The sequence below is a fragment of the Haematobia irritans genome, chromosome 5 (assembly GCF_050003625.1).
Source record: "Haematobia irritans isolate KBUSLIRL chromosome 5, ASM5000362v1, whole genome shotgun sequence".
In the NCBI taxonomy this organism is placed as follows: domain Eukaryota; kingdom Metazoa; phylum Arthropoda; class Insecta; order Diptera; family Muscidae; genus Haematobia; species Haematobia irritans.
In genome coordinates, this window is record NC_134401.1 from 157,885,111 (window position 1) to 157,902,947 (window position 17,837).

A 17,837-nucleotide genomic window follows, 5' to 3' on the forward strand; every position below is an offset into this window, starting at 1 on the left:
TTTTTTTGTGATTGAGGTTTTATATAGATATATACCAAAATGGATCAAGTTTAGCATGGTTGTTAATGTCCATATAATTACACAACATTTCAGCTGAATCGGATCGACTCCAAAACCAAATATGGAATCGGTTTATATGGGGGCTATATATGATTATGGATCGATATGGACCAATATTGACATGGTTGTTAGAGACCACATACTAACACCACGTACCAAATTTCAACCGGATCAGATGAATTTTGCTCCTCCAAGGTCAAATCTGGAGGTCGGTTTATATGGGCCCTATATATATTTATGGACCGATATCGACCAATTTTTACATGATTGTTAGAGACCAAATACTAATACTACGTACCAAATTTGCTTCTCTTAGAGCCTCTGTTAGCCAAATCTGGAGGTCGGTTTGTATGGAGGCTATACGTAAAAGTTGTCCAATATGTCCCATTTGCAATACATTTGCAATTGATACTATCATTTCTGTGATTGAAGACATTTCAATTAAAAATTAATTGGATCAATTAATTTCGTGATTGAATCAGAAAAAAATTTTTTTGTGTGTACTTATGCCAAGTTTCAAGTCGATGGCTTGTTGCGTTCGGAAGTTAGCGTTATCCCAAACAGACGGACGGACTTCACCACGAACCAGATCAACATTTCGATGTGTTACAAACGTAATGACAAAGTTAGGTTAGGTTAGGTGGCAGCCCGATGTATCAGGCTTACTTAGACTATTCAGTCCATTGTGATACCACATTGGTGAACTTCTCTCTTATCACTGAGTGCTGCTCGATTCCATGTTAAGCTCAATGACAAGGGTTATAATGACAAAGATAATATACCCCCATCTTATGGTGGACGTTATAACAAGTGTACTACCCTAATACACAGGATTATATGAACGGTTCGCACTTAATTGTTCGTTTCATCCCCAAACACTTCTGAGAAATGCCCACGTTGTTAGTACCTATGGTAAATAAAGCAACAATTATTAACATTTATAATGTACATCTAATTGTTGATTCAATAAGATTAATTAAAACAATAGCTTGACCAAATAAGATCAAATTAAAATTGCTCGATTGATCATCTAACCTTTTTTTAACCGGTAGTTAGTTTACAACTTGATTAGGTATTAATCGTTTCATGAGGATGATATTTTGCTCTAGATATATTTCCAGGTGTAATTTGTGGGGAATGTCTCTCAAATGAAACAGTTCAATAATACAGGTAACCCTTGATTTATGCGATTTGTTTTAGTTAGCACATTAGGCACCCTAAAAAAATCGCTTCTGTACCCCAAACACATTCTGCTTCAAGCATATATATTTTCAGGATTGGTCCAAACAAAATATTGTATGTATTGTTCAAACATATTATGTTTCACCTTAGGCATACACTGGTAGAAAAAATTTAATGAAATTTTCTTTGTGTACACTGCAAAACAAGCATATCCGGCTCCAAAGATTTTGTCTTTACATTAAAAAATTTGGTATTGATTCCGAGCCAAAGAAGCGCAGAATACAAGTAAGGATACTTTTAAGAGACAATTCTCTTTTAAATTTGGGTTTTGCGTACTTGCTTCTAGGAAGCAAATTTTAATTTTTCGCTTTCTCACCTGTTTTCTTCATATGCTATCAAAGTCCTTTAAAAACGAGTTAACGACAACTTTATTTTCCAAATTAAGACTCGACTTCCAGTAGAAATTATACTATGATTCAAGTAAAAAACCTCTTTAAAATAAAGTTTTGAAAAACGTGTCAATTTGTAAATTTTACCAATAATGAGCCCACCATGAACTTCGTATGGCACTAAAGACATTTTTGCAATTTTGAACCACAATGTTTCCCTTCAAACTACTAAATTTTCTTTAACAAGTGAAAAAATGAATTATGTCTAATAAATTTCTTGAATTTGTCGAAAATTCCCCCATTTTCCGAAATTCGGAATCGAAAATCGTAAAATTTTTGTTGAGCAATATTTTCTTATTCCTAAAACATATAAATTAAAAATTTGGCAATACAGTTCTCTTTAATGAGAAGATCAAATCTGAATTGGATTTAATTCCATGAGTATTTTTTCGATTTCGAATATCAGAACATGAGGGATTATTTATTTATTTTTGTGAAATCGGCGTGACACCCTCGTTTGTAATACAGTTTAGTGAAAATTTTCTAGATATAACCTTTTTTGCTAAAATTAACTAAAATTTTCTTTCTGGTGGGTTCACTGTTTTTTTTCAGTGTATTTTTTTCAGTACAGATGTATAGGAATTAAATTCTACGAATTCATTGCCCACAGACATTGTGTGCTTAATTACATCGTCATCATGGAATATTCTCTACAACATCAACACTCAGTTTAATGTGTGCACAATTTATTCCACTCTATAATTTTGATGAACTTTAAAAAAGCTGACTTGAATTCAAATACGGAAATAATGAGAACCCTTCTTCCAGTTAATTTCATGGAATACAGTCATGGCAGTTTGCACGTACATATCCATGAAATTAATTAAAAAAATACATAACCGCCGAAGTATGAGTATTCCCAATGAAAACAATTCAAATCTCTTGATTTTTATAGCATAGGCCGTTACTGTTAACATTTATATGTTAACAGCCATCAACATACTGTAAATGTAATGTTGTCTCATTGACATAAAAAAATGTTACTATGTGTAACATGACAAAGGAATGCATGGTATGGCAAAAGTGTGGGTGAGTATACCTAACCCTAGCCATATGCGAAATGAAACGAGAATTGATACACTGAGAAAAATTTATTATTTTTATTGTATTTTTATTTAATATATTTCTACGAACATGTAAAAATATATACCAAAAAAAATGAACCCTCTATTTCACTAAAGCGAATTTAACTTTATTTTAGTTCATAGACTTGGAGCAAGTTTCCTTTACTCTAATAATTTTTTGCGTATGTTAGTTAAATTAACTAACTGAACTATAGAAATAAAATTTTGACAAAATTTTATTTCTATTGAAAAAAATTGACAACATTTTCTACGGAAATAAAATGTTGACAAAATTTTCGATAGAAATGAAATTATGAAAAAAAATCGATAGAAATAAAATTTTGACAAAATTTTCTATAGAAATAAAATTTTGACAAAATTTCCTAAAAAAAAATAAATTTTGGCAACAATTTCTATAGAATTAAAATTTTGACAAAATGTTCTATAGAAATAAAATTTTCTATAGAAATGTAATTTTGACCAAATTTCCTAAAGAAATTAAAATAAAATTTGACAAAAATAAAATTTGAAATAAAATTTTGACAAAATTTTCTATAGAAGTAAAATTTTGACAAAAATTTCTATAGAACTAAAATTTTGACAAAATTTTCTATAGAAATAAAATTTTGACAAAATTTTCTATAGAAATAAAATTTTCCATAGAAATGTAATTTTGACAAAATTTCCTATAGAAATACAATTTTTACAACATTTTCTATAGAAATAAAAATTTGAGAAAAAAATTCTATAGAAATAAAATTTGCTACAGAAATAAAATTTTGACAAAATTTTCTATTGAGATAAAATTTTCTATAAATTTCATAAATCTATATATTTTGGCAAAATTGTCTATAAAAATAAAATGTTGACAACATTTTTTATAGTAATAAAATTTTGACAAAATTTTCTATAGAAATAAAATTTTGACAAAATTTTCTATAGAAACAAAATTTTGACAAAATTTTCTATAGAAATGAAATTTCGTCAAAATTTTCTATAGAAATAAAATTTTGTCAAAATTTTCTATAAAATTAAAATATTGTCAAAATTTTCTTTAGATATAAAATTTTGACAAAATTTTCTATAGAAATAAAATATTGACAAAATTTTCTATAGAAATACAACTTTGACAAAATTTTTTATATAAATAAAATATTGACAAAATTTTCTATAGAAATAAAATATTGTCAAACTTTTCTATAGAAATAAAATTTTGTCAAAAATTTCTATAGAAATAAAACATTGTCAAAATTTTCTATAGAAATAAAATTTTGTCAAAATTTTCTATAGAAATAAAATATTGACAAAATTTTCTATAGAAATAAAATATTGACAAAATTGTCTATAGAAATAAAATATTGTCAAAATTTACTATAGAAATAAAATATTGCCAAACTTTCTATAGAAAAAAATTATTTGAGAAAATTTTCTATAAGAAATACAATTTTGACAAAAAAAAATCTATAGAAATAAAATTTTGACCAAATTTTTTATAGTAATAAAATTTTGACAAAATTTTCTATAGAAATAAAATTTTGTCAAAATTTTCTATAGAAATAAAATGTCAAAATTTTCTATAGAAATAAAATTTTCTCGAAATTTTCTAAGAAATAAAACTTTGTCAACATTTTCTATAGAAATAAAATTTTGTCAAAATTTTCTGTAGAAATAGAATTTTGACAATATTTTACATAAAAAAATTTTGACAAATTAAAATGTTGACAAAATTTTCTGTGGAAATCGAAATTTGACAAAATTTTATATAAAAATAAAATTTTGACAAAATTTTCTATAGAAATAAAATTTTGTCAAAATTTTCTTTATAAATAAAATATTGACAAAATTTTCTATAGAAATAAAATATTGTCAAAATTTTCTATAGAAATAAAAATTTGTCAAAATTTCCTAAGAAATAAAACTTTGTCAAAATTTTCTATAGAAATAAAATTTTGTCAAAATTTTCTATAGAATAAAATTTTGTCAAAATTTTCTATAGAATAAAATTTTGTCAAAATTTTCTATAGAAATAAAATTTTGTCAAAATTTTCTATAGAAATAAAATATTGACAAAATTTTCTATAGAAATAAAATATTGTCAAAATTTTCTATAGAAATAAAATTTTGTCAAAATTTTCTATAGAAATAAAATTTTGACAAAATTTTCTATAGAAATAAAGCTTTGTCAAAATTTTCTGTAGAAATAGAATTTTGACAAAATTTTATATAAAAATAAAATTTTGACAAAATTTTCTATATAAATAAAATATTGTCAAAATTTTCTATAGAAATAAAATTTTGTCAAAATTTTCTATAGAAATAAAATTTTCTCGAAATTTTCTAAGAAATAAAACTTTGTCAACATTTTCTATAGAAATAAAATTTTGTCAAAATTTTCTGTAGAAATAGAATTTTGACAATATTTTACATAAAAAAAATTTTGACAAAATTTTCTATATAAATAAAATATTGACAAAATTTTTAGAAATAAAATTTTGTCAAATTTTCTTTAGAAATAAAATTTTGTCAAAATTTTCTATAGAAATAAAACTTTGTCACAATTTCTATAGAAATAAAATGTTGTCAAAATTTTCTATAGAAATAAAATGTTGTCAAAATTTTCTATAGAAATAAAATTTTGTCAAAAATTTGTATAGAAATAAAATTTTGTCAAAATTTTCTAAGAAATAAAACATTATCAAAATTTTCTATAGAAATAAAATTTTGTCAACATTTTCTGTAGAAATAGAATTTTGACAAAATTTTATATATAAATAAAATATTGACAAAATTTTTTATAGAAATAAAATATTGTCAAAATTTTCTATAGAAATAAAATTTGGAAAAAATTTTCTATAGAAATAAAATTTTATCAAAATTTAATTAGCCAAACAAACCCATTTCTTCAGTGTACTACAGTAAAAAAAGTATCCTAAAGAGAAAGAAGAAGTCAAATAACATAGGATGTACTTAGAGGATGGATGGAATTTGATGTGTGATGCGCATGGTTTCTGGCTGGCTGGATGTCTCATCAGACCAGGAAATCACACACCAACAATAACAACAAAAAATCAAAAATCAGTAGAGATATTGACGTACAGCACGTATCACACCATCCATCTCTCAACTTTGAATTATTCCGATTTAGAAGAAGCAAATAAAAAACCAGCAGCATACCCACTTCAAAGCTAATTAATTATTCAAAAAACGTAAGAACAAATAAAACAATAACAATAAACAAATGTATTCATTTAATAAATTGTCACACAAAACAAATTTATTTATTATTATGTTCTTTTTTTTTGTATTTCAGTTGAGACCCCAATAGAAATATCCAAAATAGGGATTTTATAAATTCAACGAAAACTACTTTATTACCAACACAGAAAATAAATCCCCCACTCGCATTGGTTTTTAAGGAGAACAAACCTAAAACTCCTATAGCCATCTTTTCACAACCACATCCAGAGCAGTGAAGGATTATGAAAACAATGATGCTGTGGCGTTTTGCCTTATCCCTGTTGGTTTGTCTCATTTGTACATCGGTAGTGGTCAATTGTGATGAGAAGAATATTAACAAACTCCTGAATAATCAGGTGATTGTCAGCCGCCAGATAATGTGTGTTCTTGAAAAAAGTCCCTGTGATCAATTGGGTCGTCAACTTAAAGGTAAATAATGTCAAGATACAGATACCAATCCCGTGTATGTGTGTGTGTAAGTGTTAGTGCCATGGAAAATATTCCATTCGTCGTGCTTTTTTTAAAAAGCTTTTAAGGTCATTGGTAATGCCAAAGAACTTAGGTATGTCCGTCCGTCTGTCCATTGGCCTTTTAAAAAATCCCAGTTTGACAGCTGTATATTTTTATATATTTTTTTTTTTTTTTGTTTTGCAAGTTAGGGCAAGTTTTTCCAGCCAAGTTGAATGGACAGTATATATGATTGCTTTAAAATGGTTATAATTTATTTTATTTTGTTTGTTTTTGAATGCATATTTATCTAGTTCTGGTCAGTGTTACCGTTGTAACACTTTAGGGGGAAAATTGCAACATTTTTGTTGGTGTGCAGTTATCTAAAATTTGAAACCATAAATATAGTCTATACACTCAAAACAAGTTTACTTGGATCCAAAGATTTTAACCTTCCTTTATTCCCAGAAAAAAGACAACGACATTTTTTATAGCCGATTTAAGTTTATTATGTTAGTTAGTTAATTTTAGTTCAATTTGGCCAAATGTGAGAAAAATTTTCTTAGTTTAATTTTTGCTTACTTTAAGGACGTGAACTAAAAATGAGAAAAAATTTCATACAAATGAAGTACACAATTTTTTTTAAATATAGTTCATATTTTCCTAAAATAGGTGAAGTTAGCTTAAATTTAGTACAGAAGTTTCTCAAATAAGTAAATTTTTCTTAAATTGTATCTGTCTTGAACCTATATGGAGTTCAAGATAGTTACAATTTAAGACGCTAAAGACATTTTTACAATTTGTATGCCCTGCGCCACACTGTGGAACAAGGTATTATAAGTTATTTAGTGCATATGTTTGCAACACCCAGAAGGAGACGAGATAGACACATGGTGTCTTTGGCAATAAAGCTCAGGGTGGGTCCCTGAGTCGATCTAGGTTAGGTTAGGTTAGGTGGCAGCCCGATGTATCAGGCTCACTATTCAGGCCATTGTGATACCACATTGGTGAACTTCTCTCTTATCACTGAGTGCTGCCTGATTCCATGTGAAGCTCAATGATAAGGGACCTCCTTTTTTTATAGCCGAGTCCGAACGGCGTTCCACCTTGCAGTGAAACCACTTAGAGAAGCTTTGAAACCCTCAGAAATGTCACCAGCATTACTGAGGTGGGATAATCCACCGCTGAAAAACTTTTTGGTGTTCGGTCGAAGCAGGAATCGAACCCACGACCTTCTATATGCAAGGCGGGCATGCTAACCATTGCACCACGATGGCTCCCATTTTATTTGGATCATGTTGCAATTACTAAAATATTTTAGTTTTTCTTATATAAGCCTACCTTTTCTTTTGTATTTGTCTCGCTTTTTTCTGGGTGAAAGGATTTTAAAGACAGTTTTTACAATGAAAGAAAAACAAATTGACCTAGGATGAAAGATTACTCAACCTACTACGATTTTTTCAAGTGATATTAAAATACTTAAAAAGCGTGTTAACGAAAACTTAATTTTTCCGAATTTAGACTCGACTTCCAGTAAAATTATACTTTGTTTCAAACAAACAATGTCTTTAAAATAAAGTGTGGAAAGACATCTCCTATTTTGGAACGCCTTTTAACCTTGTAGTCAATTTATTATTATTTTCCAAAAAGCATTAATTCATTTGTATAATGTGGCAATTTGTAAAATATTTTAGTTAAACTTTTCTAACATAAATCCACATTTTCTCCACCATACTGAGTTCAATTTTTGGACGATATCATTCAAATATTAAAAGAAGCATTAAACAAGGTAAATCGAAAACATTTGATATTTTTTTTTAGTTAAATCATTTTAACCTAAGGGTATGTGTCAGTCGGATAAGCCGAAGAAATTTATCAATTTCAATTTAATCGAAGCCAAAACTCGTTCATATGTCTTGTGTTTGCGTAAAAAATCACACGGGCGTATGAATGAGTCTTGTCCATGCAAATTGATTTAAAACTAATAATTCATAACAAATAAATAACATAACCTAGTAGTGGATAAGTAAATGGCCATCATCGTTTCCACTACAAGTTTATACAATAAAAAAACCAACAAGTTAACCCACTGCTTAGTTTTTGGCAATACAGATTCGGAATGATTGTATTCCGCCCAATATCCCGTAAAAATTCACTAAAGCATCGATAAAGTTTTTTTTAAATAAAAAAAAAAAACATGTAAAAAGGGGTTTGGAAACGGGCAATTTTTAACCATTAATCGATGTTCTGGAGAGCTCATACAAAAGTTACACCTAGGCTCAAAAAATCTTATTATTCAAACAGAAAAAAATTGCTAAAACAGTCGTTTTGTTCTAAATCTTTTATAGGTTAGGTAAGATATAATGACATCCCGTTATTTGTTCAGCTCACTTATATGACAGGTACTTTGTCATATCATGTGTTAACATATAAGTGAACTAATGGTGTTTTCTTTTCTGATAAAAGTGCTTTGCCTTTCATTTTTGCTGTACAGAATGCGTATTTTTTAAATATTGCCAGCAACCAGTGTTGCCAGTATTGGGGATTTTTTCCCTAATTGGGTATTTTTCCTGAATTGGGACGAAATTTCTGAGTTGGGGACTTGGGGATTTGGTGCGGAATTTCTATAAATTTGAGGATTTTTTCGAGAAATCGGTTTAATCTTGTTTAACAAAATTTTATTTCTGTAGGAAATTTTGTCAATATTCTATTTCTATAGACAATTTTGCCTAAATTTTATTTCTATAGCAAACTTTGCCAAAATTTTATTTCTATAGGAAAATTTGTCAAAATTTTATCACTATAGAAAATTGTATTTCTATAGAAAATTTTGACAAGATTTTATTTTTGTAGAAAATTTTGCAAAATTTTATTTCTATAGAAAATTTTGTCAAAATGTTATTTCTATAGAAAATTTTGTCAAAATGTTATTTCTATAGAAAATTTTGTCAAAATGTTAGTTCTATAGAAAATTTTGTCAAAATTTTATTTCTATAGAAAATTTTGTCAAAATGTTATTTCTATAGAAAACTTTGTCAAAATGTTAGTTCTATAGAAAATTTTGTCAAAATTTTAGTTCTGTAGAAAATTTTGTCAAAATGTTAGTTCTATAGAAAATTTTGTCAAAATTTTAGTTCTATAGAAAATTTTGTCAAATTTTTATTTCTATAGAAAATTTTGTCAAAATGTTATTTCTATAGAAAATTTTGTCAAAATGATAGTTCTATAGAAAATTTTATCAAATTTTTATTTCTATAGAAAATTTTATCAAATTTTTATTTCTATAGAAAATTTTATCAAAATTTTAGTTCTATACAAAATTTTGTTACAATTTTATTTCTATAGAAAATTTTGTCAACATTTTATTTGTATATCAAAACTTTATTTCTATAAAGAAGTTTGTCCAAAATTTTATTTTGTCAAAATTTTATTTCTATAGCAAATTTAGTCAAATTTTAAGTTCTATAGAAAATTTTGGTCAAAATTTTATTTCTATATAGAAAATGTTGTCAAAATTTTATTTCTATAGAAATTTTTTACCAAAAATTTATTTCTATAGAAAATTTTGACAAAAATTTTATTCTATAGAAAATTTTGTCAAAATTTTATTTCTATAGCAAACTTTGTCAAAATTTTATTTTTATAGAAAATTTTTGTGAAAAATTTTATTTCTATAGAAATTATTTTATCAATATTTTATTTCTATATAGAAAATGTTGTCAAAATTTTATTTATAGAAAATTTTGTCAAATTTTTTTTTGTATAGAAAATTGTTTCAAATTTTTATTTCCATAGAAAATTTTTTAAAATTTTATTTCTATAGAAAATTTTGTTAAAATTTTATTTCAAAATTTTATTTATATAGAAAATTTTGTCAACATTTTATTTCTATTGAAAATTTAGTGAAATTTTAAGTTCTATAGAAAATGTTGGTCACAATTTTATTTCTATATAGAAAATGTTGTCAAAATTTTATTTCTATGTAGAAAATTTTGTCAAAACTTTATTTCTGTAGGAAAATTTGTCAAAATTTTATTTCTATAGAAAATTTTCACAAAAATTTATTTCTATAGAAAATTTTGACAAAAATTTATTTCTATAGAAAATTTTGTCAAAATTTTATTTCTATAGAAAATTTCATCAACATTTTAGTTCTATACAAAATTTTGTTAAAATTTTATTTCTATAGAAAATTTTGTCACAATTTTATTTCTATAGAAAATTTAGTCAAATTTTAAGTTCTATAGAAAATTTTGGTCAAAATTTTATTTCTATATAGAAAATGTTGTCAAAATTTTATTTCTATGTAGAAAATTTTGTCAAAATTTTATTTCTATAGAAAATTTTCATAAAAATTTATTTCTATAGAAAAATTTTGACAAAAATTTATTTCTATAGAAAATTTTGTCAAAGTTTTATTTCCATAGCAAACTTTGTCACAATGTTATTTCTATAGAAAATTGTTGTGAAAAATTTTATTTCTATAGAAATTATTTGATCAAAATGTTATTTCTATATAGAAAATTTTATCAAAATTTTATTTGTATAGAAAATTGTTTCAAATTTTTATTTCTAAAGAAAATTTTTTCACAATTTTATTTCTATAGAAAATTTTGTTATAATTTTATTTCTATAGAAAATTTTGTCAACATTTTATTTCTATTGAAAATTTAGTCAAATTTTAAGTTCTACACTGAAAAAACAGTGAACCCACCAGGAAAGAAAATTTTAGTTAATTGTTCAAAAATTTGATTAATTGAAGAAAATTTTAACTAAACAGTATTATAAACGAAGATGTCGCTCCGATTTCGCAAAAACAAGTAAAAAATTTTCGACAAATTTGAGAAGATTTATCAAACGAAATTATTATTTTTCACTTATTAAAGAAAATTTCGTAGTTTGAAGGAAAAAATTGGAGTTCAAAATTGCAAAAATGTCTTTAGTGCCATACGAAGTTCATGATGGACGCATTATTGGTAAAATTTACAAATATTAAGAAATTCTGAACTATTTTGTGGGAGACACGAATTTAGTTCATCTTTATACTTCAATTGTGTATAATTTTTTCTTCTGCTTTAGTTAAGTTAACTTACGTACGCAAAAAATTGTTAATGGCATGGAAACTTTCTTAAAACGTAATAATTCTCTGAACTAAAAGAGAATTAAATCAGCTTTAGTGAAATATAGGGTTCACTTTTTTTTGAGTGTATAGAAAATGTTGGTCAAAATTTTATTTCTATATAGAAAATGTTGTCAAAATTTTATTTCTATGTTGTCAAAACTTTATTTCTATGTAGAAAATTTTGTCAAAATTTTATTTCTATAGAAAATTTTCACAAAAATTTATTTCTATAGAAAATTTTGACAAAAATTTATTTCTATAGAAAATTTTGTAAAAATTTTATTTCTGTAGAAAATTTTTGTGAAAAATTTTATTTCGAAAGAAATTTTTTTATCAAAATTTTATTTCTATATAGAAAATCAAAATTTGATTTATAGAAAATTTTGTCAAAATTTTATTTCTATAGAAAATTTTGTCAAAATTTTATTTCTATAGAAAATTGTGTCAAATTTTTATTTCTATAGAAAATTTTTTCAAAATTTTATTTCTATAGAAAATTTTGTTAAAATTTTATTTCTATAGAAAATTTTGCCAAAATTTTATTTATATAGAACATTTATGAAGTACCTCTTTGCAAAATCTACCAAAACATCAAAAATTGTACCAACCTACCAAACAATAAAAAATCTACCATTTCTGATAGAACTCTACCAACTTTGGCAACATGTATACCACCTAAGTTTACTACTTTATTATTTGGATGTAAATATTCGTTCATAAATACAAGGCGACCGAACTCCCATTTTCATACCTCCAGCATTTGGAAGACGATCGCTAGTCTCGTGGTGTTGTGGTTCGAAATCATGATCTTATTGCAGCTAGTTAGATTTGAAAAAATTTTAATTTTTAATTTTTAAATTTTAATTTAAATTTATTTTTTTGACAAGTTTTTTTTTTTTTTTAACTTATCAAAAATGTATAGGGGATTTTTGCTAGAAATTTAAGTTTAAATTGGGGATTTTTGGGGACGAAAACATCATTATTTGGGGAAAAGAGCTAGAAAAATTCTGGCAACACTGCCAGCAATCGGGCAAGCGGGCAGAAATGAATTCAAAGGAGCAACCATGACAATCGTAGCACTCTTGTTTGTCGGCATTGCTCAAAATGCCTAGCACTATTTTCATAACAGAAGCCTTCGAAGCCTTTTCACACGTTTGCCTGTTTTTTTTTTTTAGAAAAGAACCTAAAAAGCTAATTTTCCGGGCAAAATTAAAAAAGTACGCATTTTTTACAAGAAAAGAAAACACCAATTATCAAAGTATATGGTAAGGACAAACTTATTTCTATAGAAATTATTTTATCAATATTTTATTTCTATATAGAAAAATTTGTCAAAATTTTATTTCTATAGAAAATTGTGTAAAATTTTTATTTTTACAGAAAATTTTTTCAAAATTTTATTTCTACAGAAAATTTTGTTAAAATTTTATTTCTATTTTACTACTTTATTATTTGGATGTAAATATTCGTTCATAAATACAAGGTGACCGAACTCCCATTTTCATACCTCCAGCATTATCAAAGTTGATGGTAAGGACAAGCTGATTTGGACTGATATTTATAATTGAGTTTATTAACTTGGAAAGAACCAAGATTTTAATCGGTTCATTCTTGCCTTAAATTTAAATAAAACATTGTAAAATCAATTCCAGGTTTTAGGGAAGCTGAATTTTCCTTATAATATGTGATCTTGTTATCATTATTAATTATAATTAGTGAATATATATTAATTATAATTAGTGTAGAATAAATATGAATATTTATATTCTTTTATTACTGCAAATATGACTAATGTGTCTAATAATTCATCTCATGGAATATTTTTTAAACAAGCACTCTTTGCGACCCTTTATGGATAATTAACTTATTTTTTTTTAATATATACACTAGTTACGTATAAATTAAATGAATTTACGCAAATAGATGTTAATATATGCATATTATGATGCTATATGTGGATGTATATTTAATAATTTGTTTTTGTTTGTTTTTTTTTTTTTTTATATGTTATGATTTAAAACAATTTGAACTTTAAACTTAAACATCCACATAATGTTGTTTGTGACAATAACATTATAAAAAAAGGGTTTATGGCATGCCATAATCGTTTTATTTTCTTAATTTCAATTGCATGACTAAGCTTAAATAAAAATGGAAAAAATTGCAAACTCCAAAGTGGGTGTAAAACTGTCATAAACCAGAAAACATTCGATAAATTGAGAGATGAAAATTTCGTTATGAATGGGTAAATTTAATAAACTGAAAGAAATTAGTTTTTTTTTAAATAGCAAACAAAAACAACAGATTGTGGCCTCTGAAAAAAAATTAAATTTATAAACAACCTTGCCATTTTGGTCCGATCGAAACAAAATTGGTCTAAAAAATTATTATTTTTTAAATTTGGTCCGATGGTCAAACCAAATGGAATTTGGTTGATTTTGGTCCATTTTCGGTAGTTTTTTTACAATTTTATGTAGAAATAAAATTTTGCCAAAATAATCTGTACACACAAAGAAATTTGTTAGTAGGGATAGCAGAAAAGTCTGCTAAAACAGCAGAAAGTCTGCTGAAAAAGGGACAGCAGTCATTGTTTGCTGAAATAGCAAACATTTCCTGCTATTTTTTAAGCTCGATTACACTAAAACATGTTTTATTTTGGCTAAAACAAATAAAAATGTCAACTTAGGAGCTATCCTAACATAATTAACACAATATTTTATGCATATCTATAGTATTTGACCAAAAATCTGAATATTTATCGAATTAAGGCATAACAGCAAACAAAATGTTTGCTGATCGTATTTAGGAGCTTGTAAGTATATTACAGTGCAAAAATATACCAAAAACTAGTCTTGATTCTTAAATATGCTTTGGGGAAAAATTTATAACCTAAAAATTTTATAAATTGTTGTTCATTAACCCCTGAAGTTCAAAAATATAACAGCAGACATCGACTGCTGTTTTTAGAAGGCTTTTTTCTATGAGTGTAGAAATAAAATTTTGACAAAAATTTCTATACAAATAAAATTTTAACATTTTTTTCTATAAAAATAAAATTTTGCCAAAATTTTGTACAGAAAAAAACCTTAAAACAAAATTTGTATAGATACAAAACTATGCAACAATATTGTGTAGGAGGAAATTTTTTAGTTTTTTATTTGATTTTTGATGGAATAATCAAATCATGTTTTTTCAAGCTCGAGGTCTTTTAAATATTTTATTTATTTTTCCCAAAATTTCACGATTACGATATTGAACCGCTTCCTCAGGGGTATGTATAATATCGACAACACAAAATTACTTAAAGCTACTGTAGATTCACTACACTCGTCAGCTGTCTGTATTTTGTATAGGAAGAAAATTTTGTAAAAATTTTATTGAACTAAAAGTTTGACAAATTTTCCATAGATATGAAATTTTATAAAAATTTTCTATGGAAATAAAGTTTTGACAAAAAAAAATATGTAGAAAATTTCCATAGACAAATTTTCCATAGATATGAAATTTTGACAAAATTTTCTATAGAAATAAAATTTTGACAATATTTTCTATAGACATAAAATTTTGACAAAATTTTCTATAGAAATAAAATTTTGACAAAATTTTCTATAGAAATAAAATTTTGACAAAATTTTCTATAGAATTAAAGTGTTGACAAAATTTTCTATAGAAATAAAAAAAAATCTTCTATAGAAATAAAATTTTGACAAAATCTATAGAAGTAAAATTTTGACAAAATTTTCTATAGAAATAAAAAAAAATCTTCTATAGAAATAAAATTTTGACAAAATCTATAGAAGTAAAATTTTGACAAAATTTTCTATAGTAATAAAATTTTGACAATTTTTTCTATAGAAATAATATTTTGACAAAAAATTTCTATAGAAATAAAATGTTAACAAAATTTTCTAGAGAAATGAAATTTTGACAAAATTTTCTATAGAAATAAAATTTTGAAAAAGTTTTGAATAGAAATAAAAATTTGACAAAATTTTCTATCGAAGTATAATTTTGGAAAAATTTTAACTTTATTAATGACATTAATTTAATTTGGAAAAATTTTGGAAAAATTTTGGTACAATTTTGGAAAAATGTTGCGCCAAAATAAAAATTCATTGTGGCAACGTTATTTATAAACATAAATCAGCTGTTTTTGGTGTTTCAGTCGAACGAAAACTTCGTCGTTTTGGCATGTCTCTCATCAAATCCTGGTACAAAAAAAAACTTTGTTCTTAAATGCAAAATTTGCTGTTAATTAACATAGTTATGCAAAATCACATATGATGTTTTTCTTTTTTTTAGCTGCTTTGCCCGAGGTAATTGTACGTAATTGCCGTAATTGTTCTCCACAACAGGCCCAAAATGCTCAAAAACTAACCACATTCCTACAAACAAAATATCCGGATGTTTGGGCCATGCTCCTGAGAAAATACAAAACATAAATTATGGATTAACTTGTCAGCGAACATCTTTTGCAGAAAACAGAATTTCCGGATGGAGCCTATCTAACTATCCTATGCACAAAAATCAATTTCATGCATAATACATAGAAATAAACAACTACTAATCTTAAAAAAATCAAAATCTTACATTAATGTAAAATATAGCAACAGTAAAAAATTCAATTCGCTCAAATTCAAAGAAAAAATCCAGTAATTGGTATATGTATGTAATAATTCGCAAAAAAAATTATTCGAAATAAAGAAACTACTATAATCGTTCATAATTGTGGAATAGAAACTAGATGATGATGATGATGGGATACACCACACAAAATATTTCTTGCTGCAATATTATCCGCTTGTAAACTACTATTTTAATAAATTAAATAAATGAGTCCTAAAAGTATGTTTTAAATTAATTTAATTCTGCTAACAAATACAATACATATTATTTCTATTTCAGCAACAATGATTTATAAATATTGTCAACTGTAAAACTGTGAAAATACTTTGTCATTCCTATTGTCAGAAGAGCCATAAATAGATTCCTATAAATTATTTGAAGAATTTTAATTTTATGTAAGCGTACTTGATTAGCATAACTTTTTAAAGTTAAAAGAAACAGTTGATGGAAATATTTAATTTGAACTACCCTGTTATTGCGATAGGTCAACATTCATAATAACATTTTGTAGATTAGTTGACATCATACGTAACATAACGCAACGTATATATATTAACAATATGAGTGTGTAAATTAGGGCTGTCACTCGGGATAAATCCCGTCTCGAAATACAGGGATTTTTTATTTTTAATCCCGGGATTTTTCGGCATCCCGAAAAACTAATTGCAAATTGTTTAATTTGTGACTTTTTAGCATTATTTATTAATAAATTGGAGTCTCCATTCAGTGCAAAGGGCCCTTAGATTTCATATCCGACAAATTGAGTTAATAAACGTTTTTGGTACACCTTGAGTTAGAATTTATTATACATGAGGTATACTATAAAAAGCACAATTTCATCAAAAATTGAAGTAAACGATAAGGTCCTCTTTTGAGCAATGAGTTCATGTGAAATGGATTTCTTGCCACATAAAATAAAAAAGAAACGATAAAAGGTCGGTCGACAATATGACAAGATCGCGTTTATCTGATAAAAATTTAGATGCCTTGATAGGTTTGAAAGGATTAACACAAAAGTAAGAATATATATATAATCTAATCAATAAGATAGCGATATGAAACTACTTTTTAATTTATTTTTGTCATAATTTTTTGTTTTTTCTTTTCTTCATGTTGTTCAGTTGGACCAAGTGTTCGTTAAATGTGATAGCAATTTGAAATGACTTTTTAATTTACTCTTATGTTCTTTTTTTTACTGCGTGAGAAGGCTGTTATGATGGCCAATATTCGATGGGAAAATTGCAAGGGTTGTAACGACACCAAGCAAATATGGCCCCATTTAAACTTAAACCGCACACTAGATATGCTAGTGTTCTCAAGGCGTCAGATAGCACTCCTGATATCTGCTATAACGGGTCGCTGCCTGATAGGCGAATTTGCAAAAAACTATAGGTGTGAAGTATAATGACTATTGTATAAGCTGTCATGATGTGGAGGAAAGGAATCAATTAAACACCTCTTGTGTGAGTGTCCTGCTTTTTGTGTAAGGCGTAAGCGAATTTTAGGAGCATATAGCTTTAGATTACTGGCTGATCTGGAAAACGTTAACTTAAGCAGTTTGTTAATGTTTTTGGAGCAATCTGGTTGGTTCCACAAAAGTAAAAGTAAATAATAGAGAAGGTTCAGTGGTTAAGACTAGAAGTGCCCATA

At 25.9% G+C, this 17,837-nt stretch overlaps 2 protein-coding genes across 2 annotated transcripts in view; one reads left to right on the forward strand and one right to left on the reverse strand.

Annotated features, from left to right (window-relative positions):
- Positions 1 to 17,837, reverse strand: part of LOC142238151 (ejaculatory bulb-specific protein 3-like) — a 48,075-nt gene that overhangs the window by 23,307 nt on the left and 6,931 nt on the right. The window lies entirely within an intron of this gene.
- Positions 5,805 to 16,409, forward strand: LOC142240836 (ejaculatory bulb-specific protein 3). The gene is made up of 3 exons (XM_075312581.1): positions 5,805 to 5,961; positions 6,066 to 6,421; positions 15,864 to 16,409. The coding sequence occupies exons 2-3, from the start codon at positions 6,235 to 6,237 to the stop codon at positions 16,001 to 16,003; spliced, it is 327 nt and encodes a 108-aa protein (XP_075168696.1). The 5' UTR covers positions 5,805 to 5,961; positions 6,066 to 6,234; the 3' UTR covers positions 16,004 to 16,409.